The sequence below is a fragment of the Nerophis lumbriciformis genome, linkage group LG09 (genome assembly GCF_033978685.3).
Source record: "Nerophis lumbriciformis linkage group LG09, RoL_Nlum_v2.1, whole genome shotgun sequence".
Taxonomy (NCBI): Eukaryota; Metazoa; Chordata; class Actinopteri; order Syngnathiformes; family Syngnathidae; genus Nerophis; species Nerophis lumbriciformis.
The window spans coordinates 46,513,878-46,538,673 of NC_084556.2; the positions used below are offsets into that span (position 1 = coordinate 46,513,878).

General features: G+C 40.8%; 1 protein-coding gene across 1 annotated transcript in view; it reads right to left on the reverse strand.

Moving 5' to 3' along the window:
* Window positions 1-439: 439 nt before the first annotated feature.
* ripk4 (receptor-interacting serine-threonine kinase 4) overlaps window positions 440-24,796 on the reverse strand; it is a 64,882-nt gene continuing 40,525 nt past the window's right edge. Inside the window, exons 4-8 of the mRNA XM_061963071.1 lie at window positions 16,491-16,540; window positions 14,460-14,618; window positions 13,959-14,068; window positions 6,694-6,919; window positions 440-3,630 (exon numbers count right to left, since the gene is read on the reverse strand). Of these exons, the coding sequence (XP_061819055.1) occupies window positions 2,444-3,630; window positions 6,694-6,919; window positions 13,959-14,068; window positions 14,460-14,618; window positions 16,491-16,540 (1,732 nt within the window). The 3' untranslated portion in view covers window positions 440-2,443. The remainder of the gene's footprint in view (window positions 3,631-6,693; window positions 6,920-13,958; window positions 14,069-14,459; window positions 14,619-16,490; window positions 16,541-24,796) is intronic.

Here is a 24,796-nt window from a genome sequence, read left to right on the forward strand (position 1 = left end):
CACTGCTATTTGTTTGTTTTATATTTCTTGACTTTCTGTAAAATATTGTCAAATTAAATGACTTTTTTCCAATTTTCTGACTTTGAAATAGAATGTGCAGTGTCCCCAATGCATTTGTGTTCATTTAAATACAATTTATTTGAATAATTTTGAGGTTTACTCACCTTTTTAAACACACTGCTATTATTATGAACATAACTGTACATGGAAAAAAATGTTTGTTTTTGTACACCGTTTACTTTCTTTTCAGTACCAATCACATGCTAACTGTGCTGTTTCCCAGTGCTACAAACAGTAAAATGTTTTTTGAAGCAAGTTTCCTGCATGTTGATGTTTTTGTAAATGTAATAAAAAAACATATCAAAACAATAGTTTAAACTACCTCAGAGACAGTCTTCCAGGCAGGGACCAAATCCCTTAAATAAATGAAGTCCTCAAATGAAGTAAAAGTTTTTTTAATGGCTTCCTGGTGCAGCTGATATTAAACAAACAGAACATTTTCATCCATCCATTCATCCGTTTTTCTACCGCTTGTCCCTCTTGGGGTTGCGGGGGTGCTGGAGCCTATCCCAGCTGCACTCGGGCAGTCAGACAGACACAACATTCACACTCACACATTAGGGCCGGTTTAGTGTTAGCATGTACTAGAAAATATCTACAATAACAAAATAGTTGTACAAACCCTGTTTCCATATGAGTTGGGAAATTGTGTTAGATGTAAATATAAACGGAATACAATGATTTGCAAATCAGTTTCAACCCATATTCAGTTGAATATGCTACAAAGACAACATATTTGATGTTCAAACTGATAAACTTTTTTTTTTTGCAAATAATCATTAACTTTAGAATTTGATGCCAGCAACACGTGACAAAGAAGTTGGGAAAGGTGGCAATAAATACTGATAAAGTTGAGGAATGCTCATCACACACTTATTTGGAACATCCCACAGGTGAACAGGCTAATTGGGAACAGGTGGGTGCCATGATTGGGTATAAAAGTAGATTCCATGAAATGCTCAGTCATTCACAAACAATGATGGGGCGAGGGTCACCACTTTGTCAACAAATGCGTGAGCAAATTGTTGAACAGTCTAAGAAAAACCTTTCTCAACCAGCTATTGCAAGGAAATTAGGGATTTCACCATCTATGGTCCGTAATATCATCAAAGGGTTCAGAGAATCTGGAGAAATCACTCCACGTAAGCAGCTAAGTCCGTGACCTTCGATCCCTCAGGCTGTACTGCATCAACAAGCGACATCAGTGTGTAAAGGATATCACCACATGGGCTCAGGAACACTTCAGAAACCCACTGTCAGTAACTACAGTTGGTCGCTACATCTGTAAGTGCAAGTTAAAACTCTCCTATGCAAGGCAAAAACCGTTTATCAACAACACCCAGAAACGCCGTCGGCTTTGCTGGGCCTGAGCTCATCTAAGATGGACTGATACAAAGTGGAAAAGTGTCCTGTGGTCTGACGAGTCCACATTTCAAATTGTTTTTGGAAACTGTGGACGTCGTGTCCTCCGGACCAAAGATGGAAAAGAACCATCCGGATTGTTATAGGCGCAAAGTTGAAAAGCCAGCATCTGTGATGGTATGGGGGTGTATTAGTGTCCAAGACATGGGTAACTTACACATCTGTGAAGGCGCCATTAATGCTGAAAGGTACATACAGGTTTTGGAGCAACATATGTTGCCATCCAAGCAACGTTACCATGGACGCCCCTGCTTATTTCAGCAAGACAATGCCAAGCCACGTGTTACATCAACGTGGCTTCATAGTAAAAGAGTGCGGGTACTAGACTGGCCTGCCTGTAGTCCAGACATGTCTCCCATTGAAAATGTGTGGCGCATTATGAAGCCTAAAATACCACAACGGAGACCCCCGGACTGTTGAACAACTTAAGCTGTACATCAAGCAAGAATGGGAAAGAATTCCACCTGAGAAGCTTAAACAATGTGTCTCCTCAGTTCCCAAACGTTTACTGAGTGTTGTTAAAAGGAAAGGCCATGTAACACAGTGGTGAACATGCCCTTTCCCAACTACTTTGGCACGTGTTGCAGCCATGAAATTCTAAGTTAATTAATATTTGCAAAAAAAAAATTAAGTTTATGAGTTTGAACATCAAATATGTTGTCTTTGTAGTGCATTCAATTGAATATGGGTTGAAAATGATTTGCAAATCATTGTATTCCGTTTATATTTACATCTAACACAATTTCCCAACTCATATGGAAACGGGGTTTGTACTAAAATTGACTCACTGTGCACAAATTGTTCATCTTCCTAATCATAATCACAGAAAAATATGCTCATGCAGTAAAAAAAAAAGGTACAAAATGGTAACTTTTGACATTAAGGTGTATATACAGTGTACATATTTACACAACATGAAAAATGCTAACAGTTATGTTAGCTTGTAGCGTCTTTCCTCCTGTTAGCACAAGGCAGGCCCAAACTGTGAAGCGTTCAGCTGCGGCTCGTCTTTGTGCTCCGTCAGTTTGAGGATGACGACTCTCCTCTGGAGCGGCTTGGCTTCTTCTGCCAGCTGCTCGGACTCGGACAAGCTCTCGCTAGTAGAGTCCTGCAGCAGGTGTTCCGCAGGCGATGTGGTGAGCTGGTCCAGCAGGGCGCCCCCGTGTGGGACGTGAGGGAGCAGCTTTTTCACCACTTCCACGTGTCTGTACTCCGCCGCCAAATGGGAGGTGGTGCGCTGGATCGGGTCCAGTTTGTGAGGGTCCGCCCCTTCTTCTATCAGCATCTTGACGGTGGCCTGGTGCCCCCGCTGGGAGGCCAGGTGCAGAGGAGTGAACCCTCGCTTGTTCTCGCCGTGGATCTCCGCGCCGTGTTTGAGGAGGAGGCGCGACGTGCTCGTGTGACCCGTCTCGGCCGCCACGTGGAGGGGCGTGTCCAAGTCGCAGGAGGTCACGTGCACGTCCGCTCTGAGCTCGATGAGGAGCCGGGCGACTCGGTACTGCCCCCTGCGGGAGGCCAAGTGCAGCGGCGTGCGGCCGTCCGTCGTCTGGGCGTTGACGTCGGCGCCGGCCTGCTTGATGAGCAGCTTGGTGATGCCCAGGTGACCCTGCCAGGCAGCCGAGTGCAGCGCCGTCCAGTCGTCCTTTCCTTTGACGCGGACGTCGGCGCCGCGGCTCAGCAGCACTCGGACCACGTTCTCGTGGCCGTGCTGGCACGCCACGTGAGCGGCCGTGCGCCTTTGGCCGTCGGTTTCATTGATGGCGGCGCCGCGGTCCAGCAGCAGGCGCGTCACCGCCTCATCTCCGTTGTGGGCGGCCCAGTGCAAGGCGGTGTACTGGTCCTCGTCCTTGGCGTTGACGTTGGTGCTGCGGCGGCCCAGCAGGAGTTCCGCCAGAGGCTTCAGGTGCTTCTCAGTGGCGAGGTGGAGGGGGGTGGAGCCACGGCCGTTGGCCAGGTTCGGGTCGGCGTTGTTCAGCAGGAGGAACTTGACGGCTTCCTCGCTGTCGGAGGCGACGGCGTGATGGAGGAGGCTCACTCCTCCCTCCAGCAGGAGATCGGCGTCCTGCGGCTGAAGGATCTTCATCAGCTTGGCGATGTCTTTGCTCCTGATTGCGTCACACAACTTCCTCTTGTGCACCTCAGCAGAATCTATGGCCGAGAAGAAGCAAACAGTGAAGCCATCAAAGCGTCACGGGTAGAGATGTCCGATAAATGCTTTAAAATGTAATATCGGAATTTATCGGTATCGCTTTCAACCTCCCGATTTTCCTGGGAGACTCCCAAATTTCAGTGCCCAAATGGGGCAACCATTCTCCCGATTTCCACCCGGACAACATTATTGGGGGCGTGCCTTAAAGGCACTGCCTTTAGCGACCTCTACAACCTGTCGTCACGTCCGCTTTTCCTCCATACAAACAGCGTGCCGGCTTTTACACACAAACAAGTGAATGCAAAGCATACTTACTCAACAGCCATACAGGTCACACTGAGGGTGGTCGTATAAACAACTTTAACACTGTTACAAATGTGCGCCACACTGTGAACCCACACCAAACAAGAATGACAAACACATTTCGGGAGAACATCCGCACCGTAACACAACATAAACGCGACAGAACAAATACCCAGAACCCCTTGCAGCACTACCTCTTCCGGGACGCTATAATATACATCCCCCGCTACCACCAAACACCGCCCCCCCATCTCCCGAATTCGGAGGTCTCAAGGTTGGCAAGTATGCTCTAGTATACTCTGGGCTGAAGCTGTGTGCCTTCATTGTTTTTGGAGCTGTTGTTTTGAGGCATGTTTTTAAAAATGTAAAAAATAATGCACTTTGTGAAAGTCAAAGTATAGTATTTCCCATAGTTGTAGTGAGTGTTAGGATTATCTCAGGGAGAGCATTTCCCAAATTCCAAGCTGCTGTTTTGAGGCATGTTAAAAAAAATAATGCACTTTGTGACTTCATCCATCCATCCATTTTCTACCGCTTGTCCCTTTTGGGGTCGCGGGGGGATGCTGGAGCCTATCTCAGCTGCATTCGGGCGGAAGGTGGGGTACACCCTGGACAAGTCGCCACCTCATCACAGGGCCAACACAGATAGACAGACAACATTCACACTCACATTCACACACTAGGGACCATTTAGTGTTGCCAATCAACCTATCCCCAGGTGCATGTCTTTGGAAGCCGGAGTACCTGGAGGGAACCCACGCAGTCACGGGGAGAACATGCAAACTCCACACAGAAAGATCCCGAGCCCGGGACTGAACTCAGGACTACTCAGGACCTTCGTATTGTGAGGCACATGCACTAACCCCTGTACCACCGTGCTGCCCCGCACTTTGTGACTTCAATAATAAATATGGCAGTGCCATGTTGGCACTTTTTTTCCATAACTGGAGTTGAAGTTGTTCTCTTATTTTGGAAAACCTTGTTTTTGATTGACTGATTGAAACTTGTATTAGTAGATTGCACAGTACAGTACATATTCCGTACAATTGACCACTAAATGGTAACACCCCAATACGTTTTTCAACTTGTTTAAGTCGGGGTCCACGTTAATCAATTCATGGTAAAGTTACATTGTTTAATGCATCCAGCGGGGCATCACAACAAAATTAGGCATAATAATGTGTTCATTCCACGACTGTATATATCAGTGCCTCACCTGCCATCACGGAAAAAAAAAAAATGTAAAAAGAAAAAAATGTAATTCAATTGTTATATGTATGCAGTGATTATACTATAAAGTTATTTTCCATTTAACTTCAACAGTTTTAGATTATTTTTATTCAAAATCGCTGAATTTTCACATTTGCCGTTCAAATACTGAGAAGAGACGGTGCGGTGAACAGCAGCCAGTTGAGGCACGTCACTCAGTGCCTCAACATGGACGGACTTGGCTAACTGCTGGTCTGCTGTGCAGTGAGACTGTATTGCTATATGAATTATATTATACATTTCCATAGTTTAGTTAGCTGAGGTATATAATGTACAGTGTATTTTGTCAACAACTGTATGTGTGTAACGTATTTCTTGTGCTGAGCTATCATAAAACGGCTGCAAAAGACGCACTGGCTGAGGCTCCAGTAGCCCCGCCTCCTGCACCCCCGCCGTAGAATTGTTATATCAACTAAAGCCCACACTTAAACTTTCCACGCGCAAGATTGAATCTATTTAAAAAAGTTATTTCATAAGAAGCCAAAAAGTGCAAAAACAATAATGTTGGTGTTGGAGGAGTTGTGAATGACTACAGGGCCACAACATTAGGTACACCTGCAGACTGCAGGTGTATCTAATTCACAACTCCTCCAACACGAACATTATTGTTTTTGCACTTTTTGGCTTCTTATTAAATAACTTTTGTAACCTATTTCATGGGCTTTCCTCTTTGTGGTGTTATGTTCCTGTTATGCGCTGTTATACAGTATATGCCTTGAGCTCTTATTTTGAAGGCGCTAAGAGCGGAAGTGATGTCACGAGGCGTAGGTTTTTGAAAGAAGGTAAACAAAGTGGTCCTCGTGTAAACTGGAGCCTCCGTGTTTGTTATTTTGTAGTTTCATACAGTATAGGCGACATTTATAAACCCTCGGTTACACTTTTTTAAATAGATTCAATCTTGCACGTGGAAAGTTTAAGTGAGGGCTTTAGTTGCGGCGCATGGACTTAATTTCTAAGTAAAGGTAAGACCATAATAACGTTTTTTTTATTAAATGTGCTTTTTTGTGTGCTACAGTTTGTATGTGTAAAGTTAAAGTTAAGTTAAAGTACCAATGATTGTCACACACACACTAGGTGTAATGAAATTTGTCCTCTGCATTTGACCCATCCCCTTGTTCACCCCCTGGGAGGTGAGGGGAGCAGTGGGCAGCAGCGGCGCCGCGCCTGGGAATCATTTTTGGTGATTTAACCCCCAATTCCAACCCTTGATGCTGAGTGCCAAGCAGGGAAGAATGCTGGTATGAGCTTTTAAACATAACCCGTTAACTGCTGCCAATCAAATGGTGAATAAGATACTCTTTAGGGTTCATATGTTTGTAAATCTGACTGTGATGAAGTCAGTGCCTCACCAGCCGTCAACCTCATCGCACGTCACTGGTATATCGGTATCGGTTAATATCGGGAATTAAGAGTTGGACAATATCGGAATATCGGATATCGGCAAAAAAGCCATTATCGGCCATCTCTAGTCACGGGTGTTTGATTCTTACCAATCGTGTTTTCCTTCTCCAACGAGAGCGTGATGGAGTCCTGTGAGGAGAACGCCGAGTCAGCGGAAGACATGCCCGACAGTCTTTTCTCCTTGCTGTCGTCCTTCAGGCGGTCAAAGCTCCTGGAGATCCCAGAGTCCACCTGAGTCAGCAGCTCCGACAGACTGTAGTCTTTCTCCGGCAACATGGCCGACTTTGGACGCACCGATTGTTTAGCGTTTGGAGCCTGAGGAGCAAAAAAGAACAAAAATGCATTTCATGAAAAACTTCTCATTCAAGAAATTCTGTGTTGCCATGGTGATGGACTCCTGACCTAACTTTTCTCAGGAAACTGAATCAATCCCAACTGGAATATCCAAGTCATCTTAGAGGACGATCCACCTCTCATCCAGACAGGCTTCGTCATTTTATACTGAAAGACTAGTTAGTACAATCGGACGAAGCTGTCCTGTCTAGTCTTTGAACGTGAACTACCAAAATTGGACTATCATAACCCGAGCTGTCCTGTCTACTACTCAGTGGCCTAGTGGTTACAGTGTCCGCCCTGAGATCAGTAGCGCGTGAGTTCAAACCCCGGCCGAGTCATACCAAAGACTATAAAAATGGGAGCCATTACCTCCCTGCTTGGCACTCAGCATCAAGGGTTGGAATTGGGAATTGAATCACCAAAAATTATTCCCGGGCGCGGCCACCGCTGCTGCTCACTGCTCCCCTCATCTCCCAGGTGGTGGAGCAAGGGGATGGGTCAAATGCAGAGGACAATTTTCACCACACCTAGTGTGTGTGTGTGTAACTATCATTGGTACTTTAACTTTAACTAGTCTTTGACAGCGAACTATCAAAGACTATAGAATAACTGACTAGTCATAAGCCAAACTGTCTGATGTGGTCTTTTGAGTGTGATCTTTGGACAATAACCAGAGCTGTCCTAATTGGTGGACTACATTGGACAATCTGAGTATAATTGTCCTATATCGTCTTAGAGCTTAAAATATAAAGGACAAGATAGGACAACCTGACTAAGCTGTCCCAACTAGTCTTTGAACGCGACCTACCAAAATTGGACTATCATAACCCAAGCTGTCCTATCTAGTCTTTGAGCGCGAACTGTCAAAGACTAGATTGAAATATATGACTAGTCATAAGCCAAACTGTCCTATCAGGTATCTGAGTGTGAACTTTGGACAATAACCAGAGCTGTACTAATTGGTGGACTACATAGGACAATCTGAGTATAATTTCCCTGTATAGTCTTTTAGCATGATCAAAGACAAGATAGGACAATCTGACTACCAATGCGCTATTTAGTCTTTAACCATAAAAAAACAAGATAAGACCATTTGATTACAGCTGTAAAATCTAGTCTTAGAGTGTAATCAGTTGGGGAACTGTTCTATCTCGTCTTTTAGCAAATGGGACAATTTGGGTAGAATTTTCATATGTAGTCTTTGAACGTGAACTATCAAAGACTAGATAGGTCAATCCGACTAGTCTTACACCCACCTCTCCGATCTTGTCTTGGAACTTGAACTATCAGACTAGATATGATAGTTTGACTAGAGTCATAACCTGAGCTGTACTATCTAGTCTTTAAGTGTAAACTCTTGGATCAGATTGGACAATTGTCATAGACTTTTCTCCATCTAGTCTTTGGCTTTGAACTATCAAATACATAGGACTATCTTAGTAGAGCTATACTATCTAGTCTTTGAGTGTGAACTTTGGAAAATCTGACTAGTCATACACCGAGTTGACCTATCTAGTCTTGGAGCGTGAACTATCAGACTACATATCACAGTCTGACTATAGTCATAAGCAAAGCTGTTCTATCTAGTCTTTGATCATAAACGAACAAAGACAAGATTGGCAAATCTGATTAGTCATAACCTGAGCCTGTCCTATGTAGACTTTAAGAATATACTAATAAAAATCTGTCTAGTCATAACCCAAGCTATCTAATATTTGAGTGTGAACTATTGGACAAGATGGGACAATCTGAGTTTTTTTCTATCTAGTCTTGGAATGCGAACAATCAGACTATGACAGTCTGACTTTAGTCATAAACAGAGCTGTGCTATTTAGTCTTTGAGCATATACTATCAAAGATTAGAGGGAAAAATCTGACTAGTCAAACCCAAGCAGTCCTATCTAGTCTTTGGGTGTGAACTATTGGCTTAGATGGAACAATCTATGTAGAATTTTCCTTTGTAGTTTTTTAGCGTGACTATCAAAGACAAGGTAGGACAAATTTAACTAGAATTTCACTATCTAGTCTTTAACCATAAACTATCATAGACTCATTACCTGAGTTGTCCTATCCAATCTTTGAGCTTGAACTATTGAAAAATCTGACCAGTCATACCAAACTTGTCCTATCTGTACTTTGAGTGTAAACTATTGAACTACGTAGGACAATCTGAGTAGACTTTTCCTATCTAATCTTTGGCCGTGAACTATCGAAGACTACATCGGACAATCTGATCAGTCATGACTGAAGCTGTCCAATCAAATCTTGGAGCTTGAAGTATTGAACTACATATGACAGTCTGACTATAGTCATAACCAGAGCTTTGCTATTTAGTCTTTGAGCATGAACTATCAAAAGACTTAGGTGGAAAATACATTCAAGTTATAACTCAAGCTGTTTTATCTAGTCTTTGAGTGCGAACCATTGGACTAGATAAAACAATCTGGGTAGATTATTCCTAATTAGTCTTTGGGCATGAACTATCAATCTGAGTAGAGCTGTACTATCTAGTCTTTGAATGTGAACTATCAAAGGCTAGATTGGACAATTTGACGAATCATAACCCGAGCCATCCTATCTAGTCACTGATAGTTCAGATGAAAGGTGAAAGATGAACCCTCCTGACCTGACCAGATAGCTGCCACCTTTGCTGGGCACTTTTCCCAGGTGATTGAATTGATCACAACTGGACTATTCATGCTCAAAGACTAGATGTTATAGTCTTAGGAAAATGTCATGACTACAGCGGTCCTATCTAGTCTTTGAGCATGAACTGAAGAATCATGCTTGGATTGGAAGTTTTTTAAAGATGTTCTTATACATTCATAAAAGCAGATGATCATAATCCAGTAAAGGTTAAGAAATAGCAGGAATCAACAGTTTCCTTGAATGAACAGAGGAACAAGATTTGTTTCCAAGTTTAAGCTTCAGTTTCCATACAAAATGCTGAATATGTTGTTGGAATATTCCTGAATATGATCTATATGAAAAATAGTATATTTATTATGCAAGTATATTTACTTCTCCAGGGCATTGTTGTGTATTTAGTGACACAACATTAACAGTGTGTATTTCACACAGGTTGAACAATCCCATCAGTCAACATTCTTCTCTGGCGAGGCCTTTGTTGTTGTCAACAAATATTTACTCAGAACAATAACACAGTCTGAGGACTTTTAAGAAGTTTGGGGCCGCAGGGTTCCAGATGTGTGAGACTATTGCTGGGTCGCATATGATGTCATGGTATAATGCACATGGAGGTCAAACAATTCAAATTTGAGCTGAAAATGCTATTCCCAGTGTTTAAATCAAGAGATAGGAAGTTTTTAGAGTCCAGAAGGAAGTGGTTCATAAATGGAAAAAAGTCAAGGAAACAAGTCGCCTTCATCCTGTGAAGTACATTCGGACCATGCTTGTGTCTGCAGCGATAACTTAGTCAAAGGTTTGTGTGAACATTTGATTTGTTTGAAAAACTTTCTGTGATGCAATGGGGTTCATTCGTTGCTATATTAGTCGTATTTGAGAGCAGAACTGAGCGGACACTAAGGACAAGAGATTGCATTAGATTGTGCTCTTCTGTGGTTTTTATGCCTAAATATAACTACAAAGACCTCTGATTGTGGAAATAAACTAACGTCATGTGAAGTCCTAGTAATAATATTGTGATTGTTGACCCAATCTACAGTATTTTCGTTATCGATTTTAATAGCAGAAACTATAAATCTTAGTTATTGTTGTTGTTGTGCAGTAATGCCAAGTGATTTATTTGACACGGATGACCAGATTATAGCGTTTTTGGTGCTATACTGTATGTTAGCATCAAGAAAATATCCTTAATAGTATTAATAAACTAGATGAATAACTCTCTCATAGGCTCAACAGCACACTGGATCTAAATATTGTTGGAAACCAAACATTGCTAAACAACATGGAAATCTCAACAATAAAACAAAATATGAACTTCACACCACTAAAACAACTGCAGACATGAATTGTAGATGTTGGACAAATATTTGTAGCAGAAAATCCACTGCAAAAATGTTATGTATCTTTTTTGACAACAATATGGCACTTGTTATGTCAATCAAATACACTATAACACGTACTTAGGGATGCACAAATAAGTCCAACATTGTCTTTCATAGATTATTGCTTAATTTGTGGACGCCTCAAATGTAAAGCCGCAATGTGCCTCCAATCTGTTCTACTTTAAATCCTTGTGAGTGTCGAAGGAGGAGCGGTTGAGGACTAACTTGAACAGTCGACTTTGGTGATGATTAAGGGTTTAAATCATTAGAACATATTTTTTCTTAAGAGTTTATAAATGGACTCCATCCCATTTCAATATTTTTTCTTGTATACTTGCCTCTAAACCAGTGGTTCTTAACCTGGGTTCGATCGAACCCTAGGGGTTCGGTGAGTCGGGCTCAGGGGTTCGGCGGAGGTCAAAACACACCCGACTCATCGTGTATATAACAACTTTTCCCTATCGGCGTATTACGGATAAGTCACACTGATTTGCAGGTGTGTAATTTGTTGTGAGTTTATGCACTGTGTTGGTTTTGTTCTTTGAACAAGGTGATGTTCATGCACGGTTCATTTTGTGCACCAGTAAAAAAACATGGTAACACTTTAGTATGGGGAACATATTCACCATTAATTAGTTGCTTATTAACATGCAAATTAGTAACATATTGGCTCTTAACTAGTCATTATTAAGTACTTATTAATGCCTTATTCGGCATGGCCTCATTATAACCCTAACCGTCTAACCCTGACCCTAACCCTAACCAAATAACTCAAAATTAAGTCTTTGTTACTTAGAATATGTTCCCCATACTAAAGTGTTACCAAAAACATATAACTTTGTCTTGAATTTGAAAAAATACAACATTTTATTTTTCACTAATGAAGGGTTCGGTGAATGTGCATATGAAACTGGTGGGGTTCGGTACCTCCAACAAGGTTAAGAACCACTGCTCTAAACCTTTCACAATACATCCAAATTTGCACTGATGCAGGTAAATGAACAGTAGCATAATTGGACTCTTGCTATCCACGTGAAACCCGGAAGTGACTCTAGGTCACGTGATTGCAACCCAGCAATAGGTTCAGGGTGAGTGCAGCATCAAACCCAGCAGGGGGCACTGTGCTGAAAAAAGCTGCATATAGACTGGGGAAAATAACTATTTGATACCCTGCTGATTTCATACGGTCAACTTCTTGCAAAATAAAATTAAATCCAGACGTTTTATGGTTGGTTCATTTTAACCAAGAGAGACAGAAAATAAACAAAAATCCCCCCCCACATAACATTAAGTAGAGTTTATAAATTAATTTGCATTAGAGTCAGCTGTGTCCTATTATGACACAAGTATTAGGGGTGTTCCGATACAAGAGGCCAATACCGATACTGATCGAATACGATATCAGCAGGAATCAAACATCTATTATTTTGTAGTTTGGAATGTTATAAAATGGTTGATCAAGTAAAATTAGTGAAACAGAGAACAACGGTAGGTATGAAAAACACTAACCTATTTATTATTAACCATCTGGAATGTCTTTATGCTGTCTTTAAGTTGAGTGGTATTTTTTAGGGGCCACTCTGTGGTCACAATAATTCACAAATATCATGACACAGTAAATTGAATGATGCGGACACGTTTGTTACTGGATACTTTCTAATACCTGCTTTGGAGACTTGTGTAGGTAATATGCATCTATAATTATTCGATCCTCGTTTATATTGACAAATGTGCTGTATTAGACCGCAATATTGTTCCATTAGGGACATTTATGACGTATGTATGTGTGCTTAGCTGTTGTGTAGCTGCTAGCTCCTAGTAGCCAATAGCCTTCCATGTTTGCCTTTTGTAAATGACTTCACTAAAATACAAGAAAAGACCAACCGTGTGTGCTTATGATATAATGCTTAGGACATTTAGATGCAGTAAATGTAAGTACGGTAAACATGCTGCAGTACTGCTTGTATCACACAGTTTGCCATCCATCCATCCATTTTCTACCGCTTATCCCTTTCGGGGTCACGGGGGTGCTGGAGCCTATCTCAGCTACAATCGGGCGGAAGGCGGGGTACACCCTGGACAAGTCGCCACCTTATCACAGGGCCAACACAGATAGACAGACAACATTCACACTCACATTCACACACTAGGGACCATTTAGTTTGCATGCAAGCGAATATGCTGTAATTCCATATTTGTTTTTCTTTTGGCTAATATCAGACAGATAACAGATATCAATATCAGATCGGGACACGCCTAACAAATTTCACAACTGATGAATCCAATCCTGCTCTGTATTAAATATAAACAGTGAATTGGGGCAAATAAAGGAAAACAACACTAACTTATAAGGCAATGACCCACCTGCCATAAAACATAGTTTAATCCATAATTTGGTTTTCTATACCGATTATTTTTGCAAGCAGGTGTGTACCGTATTTTTCGGACTGTAACTAGCAGTTTTTTTCATAGTTTGGCCGGGGGTGCGACTTATACTCAGGAGCGACTTATGTGTGAAATTATTAACACATCACCGTAAAATATCAAATAATATTATTTGACTCATTCACGTAAGAGACTAGACGTATAAGATTTCATGGGATATAGCGATTAGGAGTGACAGATTGTTTGGTAAACGTATAGCATGTTCTATATGTTATAGTTATTTGAATGACTCTTACCATAATATGTTACGTTAACATACCAGGCACGTTCTCAGTTGGTTATTTATGCCTCATATAACGTACACTTATTCAGCCTGTTGTTCACTGTTCTTTATTTATTTTAAATTGCCTTTCAATAGTCTATTCTTGGTGTTGAGTTTTATCAAATACATTTCCCCAAAAAATGTGACTTATATATGTTTTTTTCCTTCTTTATTATGCATTTTCAGCCTGTGCGACTTATACTCCGGAGCGACTTATACTCCGAAAAATACGGTGCTTTTTTTTTTTTAAATCAAGGTGACATGCAAAGTCTAGTGTTCGTACCTGTTCGAAAGACAGCACGTCAGAAGAAGTAAGATCTGAGGCCGACGAAGTTGGAGTCTTGGACTCTACTTGAGGTTTAGAGCACAGGTCTTCAGCTTCGGATGTGATGTCTGAAAGAAGGGATAGGATTAAGAATAATATATTACTGATGCTATCTGTTGGAATTCGAGGACATAGGTATGTAGTCATACATTTTGTGCATTTGTCAGGTATATACCTGTCAGCATTTGCATTTAAAAATAGTAACAGATTTCTCAGGAAAAAGAGGAAACAATTGGGATTTTCACCCAAAATCAGTAATAACAAAAATACATGTTCTTTAAAAACACAGGCTCGAATTATATGATATCAATATCATTATTTTGCAAACTACATTACATCATTTTAGCTAAGCTGTTAAATAGTTACATTACAGTCTGCATTGTGAAGCATTTCACAATTTAACAATACTCATTTAAAAAAAAAGAAGTTGTTTATGTAAAAGTGAGACACAAAACATACCCTGGAAGCTGGGTCTGGCCTCTGGCTTAGTTGCCCAGCAGCGCTGCATGAGACCTAGGAAGCCCGCACAGGCGGCAGGGCGATTACGCGGCACCACCCCGAGATCTGGACGCACCCCTTTCACCACCTTCACCATGATTTGCAAGATGTTATTCTCTCCTAAGAGAAGACAAAACAAAACATATTGGTCACATTTCACAGGTGATTTGCTTTCTCATGGTGCCTCGGTTTTTGTACTGATTTGTTTGTATCGATTTTCATCGGTCGGAACTTTGTGCGTAACAAACTATTCCATGTGTCTGCGTATTATTCCATTAAAATGCTAGCATAAAACTTTAGCATGCTAATGTTAATATGGAAACAGTTAGCATACTTGCAAGATGGCGGCAAGTATCAAAATCCATTACTTTTAGGTTCAAATTAATAAAATTTGCTAAAATACTAGCATAAAATGTTAGCATGCTAACATAGCAGAAGTTAGTATCATTCTAAAATTGCGCCAAGTATTAAAATCCATGATTTTTAAATTTGCAAAAATGCTAGCATAAAACATTAGCATGCTAGGAAAAGTTAGCATACTTCTAAGATGGTGCAAACGATCAACTGCCATGATTTTTAGGTTTACACACACAACATATGCTAAACTGCTGGTATAAAAGCGTTACCATGCTAGAACGTGACCAGATAGAAGGAAATACCAAAAATGACAATAATTCACCATGCGGCCAAAAACAGTTGCGGGTATGAGCACGTTGAAGGTGAGAAACAACATTGAATTAAAAAATTAACTAGCGTATTTTTCGGACTATAAGTCACAGTTTATTCATAGTTTGCGACTTACACTCAGGAGCGACTTATGTGTGAAAATTATTAACACATTACCGTAAAATATCAAATATTATTTAGCTCATTCACGTAAGAGACTAGACGTATAAGATTTCATGGGATTTAGCAATTAGGAGTGACAGATTGTTTGGTAAACGTATAGCATGTTCTATATGTTATAGTTATTTGAATGACTCTTACCAAAATATGTTACGTTAACATACCAGGCACGTTCTTAGTTGGTCATATTACGTACACTTATTCAGCCTGTTGTTCACTATTCTTTATTTATTTTAAATTGCCTTTCAAATGTCTATTCTTGGTGTTGGGTTTTATGAAATAAATTTCCCCAAAAAATGCGACTTATACTCCAGTGCGATTTATACATGTTTTTTTCCTTCTTTATTATGCATTTTCGGCCGGTGCGACTTATACTCCGGAGCGACTTATAGTCCGAAAAATACGGTAGTTAAGTATGAAGGTGGTGTCTATGTGGTCATCCCCATCCAGCAAAGGTTTTCAATGAAGCTAAAAAAGTTATGTTAAATGTGCATTTATACAATTGATTCATCTTTTATATGTATTTCACATTGTTTTTTGCTTGCACATCTAGAATGATGCTCTATAAAATATGTTTTGTGTTCATATTTGTGGGTGTCTGTAACAGATTATTTGGATTTACATTACAGGATAAAAATTGTTTTGCCTCTAATTGATAGCGCTAGACCAAGTAAGCAGGCAAATAAGTAGGCCAATGTTCAGGTCTTCATAAAAATGGCAAACTGGCTATCTTCTCGAAAACCACCTTCTTAAAGTGTGCTTCAATTGCTACCTGAGAGGCCTGGGAACCAAGAAAATAGAAATGACCTGTTAGACAAGCCCACTTGTCTGTGCTGGAATCTGGTAAGCAAACACACAACCTGACGTAACCTCATGCACTGACTAGAAGTCATTCAACAACAGCATGTTGCACAAGCAAAGCACATTAGTTCCACATTCATATTTGTCAAAATATAACAAGAAAAAAAAATGAATATGGCAATAAAGTTGTAATAATACAATACACAATGAAATTACACAGAACAAATGTATAATACTAAAAACAGACACATTCTTATCTTATTATGAATTTTAACATTTGAACAAATAAGACCAAAACAATACATTTGGCAAAAGGTATAGATTAAAAAAGTACATTTGTCTTACCTTGGTAGGGTTTCTTTTGGGTTAGGATTCCCCAGATGACAATGGAAAAACTGCAATAAAAAACACATTGAAATTTCAAGGCACACAACCAAAAGTCACATCACATTTATCAGTTCAATATCAGCAAAAAAAACCTGGAGATAGGTTGATTGGCAACACTAAACTGGTCCTAGAGTGTGAATGATAGTGTGAATGTTGTGTGTCTATCTGTGTTGGCCCTGTGATGAAGTGGCGACTTGTCCAGGGTGTACACCGCCTTCCGCCCGAATGCAGCTGGGATAGGCACATTTGTCAATATAAACAAGTATCAATTAATTATAGTTGCATATTACTTACACACACAAAGTCTCCAAGGCAGATGCAGATTAGAAAGTATTCAGTAACAAACATTGTCCAGAGCATTGCAGCACCCCCCGCGACTCCAAAAGGGACAAGCGGTAGAAAATGGATGGATGGATGGATGGATGGATGAACTTAACGTAATGGATTATTAATCACCACTCCACTACAACTGAAAGACAGCATAAGTCCATTCCAGATGGTTAATAATAACTAAGTTAGTGTTGTTCATACCTACTATTGTTCTATGTTTGACTAATTTCACTTGATCAAAACTTTTCTAACATTCCACACTACAAAAAAATTACAAATATGCAAAATTCCTGTTGATATATATAGATAGATAGATAGATAGATAGATAGATAGATAGATAGATAGATAGATAGATAGATAGATAGATGGATAGAAAACCTGCTCAATTTTATGTTTATATTGTTTATACGCTGCTTTCACACAATTTATATATATTTCGAAAACGCGTTTGGGATTATATGTAAAACATCAAAAGAAGGCATTTTGTCTTTTTTTCTTCCAATTGAAAAAACAAAACATTTTAAATAGTTTAATATATCAAGAATTAGGATTTATTTTATTGCCAATCATCACTTCCTGTTTCCGTAAACTAGAAGAGCTCTGCTCCCGACACTACAGTTTTGACCAAAAAAACTGTATTTTTCTGACTACTGATTGTGATCACAGCTACAGGACAGTTTGCTAACATATTCGACTTCAATTCTGCCCAGCGGGGGGCACAGATTCGCTAAAGTAAGCGAACCGAAGGTGCCAAACAGCTTCAAGCCGTTGCCTAGCAACCCAAAGCTAAACAACAAAACCGAAGGAATTGGACATATTTTAAACGCTTCTGACCACACAAGTGATCTACAAGAAAGGCCGACACAGCTCTGGCCGGTGCAAGATATATGAAAGAAAAAAAAATACCATAGAGCCGCCGCTTGCCGCAGAAGCTAACAACACCAAAGACTTCACTTCGCTGCCGAGCAACCATGAACACGACAAGAAGTTGTCAACGAAGCAATACAGCGTTACCAGAAGTGGAACTGGACTTAAAAGAGTTAGTAGGAACTCTACAAAACAATATCAATAAGACACAAAGCAATGTCGATAATCTCTAGGAACAGATTATCAAAGGTGTACAAAAAGATGTCGCAGATCTCCAAGAACAGATGATCAAAAACAAAAATATATCTCGTAATGATAATTAAAACGGGAGGTGGAGAAGCTGAAAGAAGAGAATGCAACATTGCCGCAACAGTCGAATGCCAAGCAGCAAGACAACACCCATTGAGACAACAGCAGTGTTGTGGAGAACATTAAAATGGAGATAGAAATATTGCGCCAACAGTTGCAACTAAATAACACTGACTTGAAGAACTTCAGGGAGGAGATGGCTGCTTTGAGACAACAGCTCAATGCCAGACAACAGCAAGATATCACACATCTGGGGAATATCAGTGTTTTGAAAAACATCGAAGAGGAAGGGGATCAGTTTACACGACAGAATGACATCATCATTGCAGGGATACGCATCAATCCTCTATCCTATGCAAGAGCAGTTGACAACAGAGGAGAACCAGATGACACGGACGCTGCTTCAACAGAGCAACAAGTGGTCAACTTTCTGCAATCAAATGGAATTGATGTCGATATCAACACCATTGATGCGTGCATTTCACTCAATAGAAGAGGCAACAACACCAGCTATTGATAATATCTTAGAATGTATAACCATTGAAATGTCATGAAAAAAGCAAAAAGGTACTTATCAGTTACATGTATAGATCACCTAAGTCAAACATTGATACGTTTGAGAACTGGATTAAGGCAACTTTTACTGAAATCAGTCAAAAAATAACTTTCTAATGTGGAGACTTCAACATTGACCTCTTGAACCCTAACAAACAAAAGTCCATAGATTATATTATTGACACAATGTATAGCCTGAGATTATATCCTAAAATCACATGGTCAAGCAGAATCCCAGGTCACAGCGCCAAACTTATTGATAATATTTTTACTAGTGATTTTGATAATAATACCACGCGTGGTCGGCAAATATCCGACATCAGTGATCATCTGGCAGTTTTCATAATCTATGACGGAAACTACAAAAAGAAGAACATTGATGACAAAAAGACATTTCGAAGAATATGCACAGAACAAAGTATGACAGCTTTCAAAAATTATCTGAGAGATGAAAAGTAGGACAATGTATACAGTGATGATGAATATGATATTTTTTTCAATACTTTTGAGATGCTTTATGACAAACACTGTCCATTAAAACAGCTTAGTAAGAAGCAAAAGAAAAACAATCAACCGTGGATGACAAAAGGACTAAAAAATGCTTGCAACAAGAAGAATACATTATATAGAACATTTATAACATGAAGATCTACAGAGGCAGAAAACAACTACAAAATGTGTAAAAACAAGCTAAGTGGCATATTTCGAACACGGAGGAAAGAATATTACAGTCAATCATTGGAGCGGAACAAAACAATTATAGCAACATGGGGCATCCTAAATAGCATGATTAAAAACGGTGCTAAGAAAGATTATCCTAAATATTTCTCAGATGGAAATGTAAAAAATGAAAGCTTCAATAAGTACTTTGTGAACATTGAACCACATCTGGAGGAAAAGATTCCAAATGCTGAGTCAGTTGAGGACTTGAATGACACTATAGACCAGGGGTTGGGAACCTTTTTGGCTGAGAGAGCCATGAAAGCAAAATATTTTAAAATGTATTTCTGTGAGAGACATATACTATTTCTTAACACTGAATACAACTAAATGTGTGCATTTCTAAGTACGACCAACATTTTTAGAGTATAATAAGTCTCTTATTATTTTTAATAACATTGTTATTCTGAAGCTAACCAATGATAACTATAATACTTCTTACCATTAATACGACTTCTTGAACAGGTGGGGTATAAAACGGATGGATGTATTAAAATGCATGAGAATGTTTTATATTTTGAACGTTATTTTTAACACTGTGATTACCAGCGGAATTATTCATTACTTATCGTGTTAAGCAATGTCAGCTAAGATTTATCTGAGAGCCAGATGCAGTCATCAAAAGAGCCACATCTGGCTCGAGAGCCATAGGTTCCCAACCCCTGCTTTAGACAGAAATCCCAACTCGATGTTCCTCGATGGTGAGACAAAAGAGAAAATCAATATTGTGACAAAATGTAAATCCAAGACCTCAACTGACTGTAATGGAGTTGATATGGAAACAATAAAAAAGGTTATTAAAGAGATTTCAGAACCTTTAACATATATAACCCAGCTTCCGGTTCCGGTTCACCGTGCGTGACTGCTCGCTGACTGCTCGCTGTTTCGAAAAAGCTAAGTATCGTTCTATTTGTGTGCTTTTAATTGTTCTGCAGCTTTCTTTATTACTTTCTCAACATATTTAGTAGTACTATTTAACTTGCAAATCACCCGATCTCTGTCTCTCCACCCCTCCCGCAGCTAGCTAAGCTAACGAAGCTAGCGCGGAGAAAGGCGTCGCCGGTCAGAAGGACTTCCCGGAAGACAGCAGGAACTTCACTCGGTGACAGAAAACACCGTGAGTATGGCTTCCTGCGCGTCTTGCACCTTACTCACGGAGAGGCTGGCTCTGCTAGAGGGCCGTGTCCGCCAGTTAGAGCAGAGTAATCTCGTAACTTTAGATGTTGCGGACACATCTGCTAGCGTTAGCTGTAGCGAGCTAACTAGCCCAGCCTGTAGTAGTCCTAAGTGGCCTACAAGCTACGGTGTACCGGTTGAGACGCATAATAGATTTAGCTCTTTAGCTAGTCCTGCACCCCAGTCTACTGGGCACCACACCTTAGTCATAGAGGACTCCATCACCCGAAACATAAAGCTTAGCAAACCAGCCACAATTAAGTGCATCCCTGGGGCCCGAGCACCTGACATTGAGGCTAATCTTAGGGAGCTAACTCGCAACAGGCCTAGTAAACACGTACGACAGGCTAATCGCACCACCAGTTATGCGAATATAGTTGTACACGTTGGCTCCAATGACACTAGAATGAGACAGTCAGAGATTACAAAGAGAAACATAGCCAGGACTTGTGATCTCGCTAGAAAGATGTCCAGGCATCGAGTAATTGTCTCTGGCCCCCTGCCTGCGGAGAGGCAATGATGAGAGATATAGCAGATTAGTCTCGCTTAACAAGTGGCTGGCTAGCTTCTGTAGACAACAGGGACTAACGTTTATTGATAATTGGCCCTCTTTCTGGGGCAAACCAGGCTTGCTGATGAGGGACGGCCTTCACCCTAACCAGGAAGGCGCCATCATCCTGACTAAGAACATAGACTACTGTTTAAGTCACATTTGACTAACTACACTAGAGCAAGCCCGGTCACAGGCAATTACAGAGCCTGCTAGTCCGGGTGAGGAGTCAGTTAAGCTAGAACTAGCCAGCACCAGGCTGGATAATTCCTGTATGCATAGCAATTTTCTTAGAATAACACACAACTCACATAATGTGTTTTCTGTTGTGAATGTGTCCGGGGTAGATATGCATTCTACTGAGGTGGCAAATCATGATGTGTTCAGTCGATCGCAGCATCAAGCAAACAATCTGAAAATTCCCATCGTATCAATTCCTAGATATGGTCGAAACTATTTAAAGTGCACTACGTATAATAAACGCAACATTATTAATATTTCTACTACGGATAATTTAAACAAAAACTCGTCAAAACAGCCCAATACTTATAATATGGGCTTTTTAAACATAAGATCATTGTCTCCCAAAACGTTATTAGTTAATGAGGTCATTAGAGACAACAATCTTAACGTCATTGGTCTTAGCGAAACCTGGCTCAAACCAGACGATTTTTTTGCGCTAAATGAGGCATCTCCTCCTAACTATACGAATGCGCATATTGCCCGTCCCCTTAAAAGGGGTGGGGGGGTCGCACTAATATACAATGAAAACTTTAACCTTACCCCTAACCTAAATAATAAATACAAATCGTTTGAGGTGCTTACTATGAGGTCTGTCGCACCGCTGCCTCTCGATATGGCTGTTATCTACCGCCCCCCAGGGCCCTACTCGGACTTTATTAATGAATTCTCAGAGTTCGTTGCTGATCTAGTGACGCACGCAGACAATATAATCATAATGGGGGACTTTAATATCCATATGAATACCCCATCGGACCCTCAGTGCGTGGCGCTCCAGACTATAATTGATAGCTGTGGTCTTACACAAATAATAAATGAACCTACGCATCGCAACGGCAATACGATAGATCTAGTGCTGGTCAGGGGTGTCACCACCTCCAAAGTTATGGTACTCCCGTATACTAAAGTAATGTCCGATCATTACCTTATAAAATTCGAAGTTCTGACTCATTGTCAACAAACTAATAATAATAATAACTGCTATAGCAGCCGCAACATTAATGCCGCCACAACGATGACTCTTGCTGACCTACTGCCTTCGGTAATGGCACCATTCCCAAATTATGTCGGCTCTATTGATAACCTCACTAACAACTTTGACAATGCCCTGCGCAAAACCATTGATAGTATAGCACCGCTAAAACAAAAAAGGGCCCCTAAAAGGCGCACTCCATGGTTTACAGAAGAAACCAGAGCTCATAAATTATCATGTAGAAAGTTGGAACGCAAATGGCGCGCGACCAAGCTTGAGGTTTTCCATCAAGCATGGAGTGATAGTTTAATATTGTATAAGCGCATGCTTACCTTAGCTAAAGCTAAATATTACTCAAATCTCATCCGCCTCAACAAAAACGACCCTAAATTTTTGTTTAGTACAGTAGCATCGCTAACCCAACAAGGGACTCCTCCCAATAGCTCCACCCACTCGGCAGATTACTTTATGAATTTCTTTAATAAGAAAATTGAACTCATTAGAAAGGAGATTAAAGACAACGCATCCCAGCTACAACTGGGTTCTATGAACACAGATACAACTGTATCTACGACGGATACTGCAATACAAAATAGTCTCTCTCTTTTTGATGAAATAACATTAGAGGAACTATTACAGCGTGTAAGTGGGATAAAACAAACAACATGTTTACTTGACCCACTTCCTGGGAAACTTATCAAGGAGCTTTTTGTATTATTAGGTACATCAGTGCTAAATATTATAAACTTATCACTTTCCTCTGGCACTGTTCCCCTAGCATTCAAGAAAGCGGTTATTCATCCTCTGCTCAAAAGACCTAACCTTGATCCTGACCTCATGGTAAACTACCGACCGGTGTCCCACCTTCCCTTTATTTCGAAAATCCTCGAAAAAATTGTCGCACAGCAGCTAAATGAACACTTAGTGTCTAACAATCTCTGTGAACCTTTTCAATCCGGTTTCAGGGCAAATCACTCTACGGAGACAGCCCTCGCAAAAATGACTAATGATCTACTGCTAACGATGGATTCTGATGCGTCATCTATGTTGCTGCTTCTTGATCTTAGCGCTGCTTTCGATACCGTCGATCATAATATTTTATTAGAGCGTATCAAAACACGTATTGGTATGTCAGACTTAGCTTTGTCGTGGTTTAACTCTTATCTTACTGACAGGATGCAATGCGTCTCCCATAATAATGTCACCTCGGACTATGTTAAGGTAACGTGCGGAGTTCCTCAGGGTTCGGTTCTTGGCCCTGCACTCTTTCTGACACCCAACTCTACATGCCCCTAAAGCTGACCAACACGCCGGATTGTAGTCAGCTGGAGGCGTGTCTTAATGAAATTAAACAATGGATGTCCGCTAACTTCTTGCAACTCAACGCCAAGAAAACGGAAATGCTGATTATCGGTCCTGCTAAACACCGACATTTATTTAATAATACCACCTTAACATTTGACAACCAAACAATTACACAAGGCGAATCAGTAAAGAATCTGGGTATTATTTTCGACCCAACTCTCTCCTTTGAGTCACATATTAAGAGTGTTACTAAAACGGCCTTCTTTCATCTCCGTAATATCGCTAAAATTCGTTCTATTTTATCCACTAGCGACGCTGAGATCATTATTCATGCGTTCGTTACGTCTCGTCTCGACTACTGTAACGTATTATTTTCGGGTCTCCCTATGTCTAGCATTAAAAGATTACAATTGGTACAAAATGCGGCTGCTAGACTTTTGACAAGAACAAGAAAGTTTGATCATATTACGCCTATACTGGCTCACCTGCACTGGCTTCCTGTGCACTTAAGATGTGACTTTAAGGTTTTACTACTTACGTATAAAATACTACACGATCTAGCTCCGTCCTATCTTGTCGATTGCATTGTACCATATGTCCCGGCAAGAAATTTGCGTTCAAAGAACTCCGGCTTATTAGTGATTCCCAGAGCCCAAAAAAAGTCTGCGGGCTATAGAGCGTTTTCTATTCGGGCTCCAGTACTATGGAATGCCCTCCCGGTAACAATTAGAGATGCTACCTCAGTAGAAGCATTTAAGTCCCATCTTAAAACTAATTTGTATACTCTAGCCTTTAAATAGCCCCCCTGTTAGACCAGTTGATCTGCCGTTTCTTTTCTTTTCTCCTCTGCTCCCCTTTTCCTTGAGGGGGCCGGGGGGGCACAGGTCCGGTGGCCATGGATGAAGTGCTGGCTGTCCAGAGTCGGGACCCGGGGTGGACCGCTCGCCTGTGCATCGGCTGAGAACATCTCTGCGCTGCTGACCCGTCTCCGCTCGGGATGGTGTCCTGCTGGCCCCACTATGGACTGGACTCTTACTATTATGTTGGATCCACTATGGACTGGACTCTCACAATATTATGTCAGACCCACTCGACATCCATTGCTTTCGGTCTCCCCTAGAGGGGGGGGGGGGGTTACCGCCCACATATGCGGTCCTCTCCAAGGTTTCTCATAGTCATTCACATCGACGTCCCACTGGGGTGAGTTTTTCCTTGCCCTTATGTGGGCTTTGTACCGA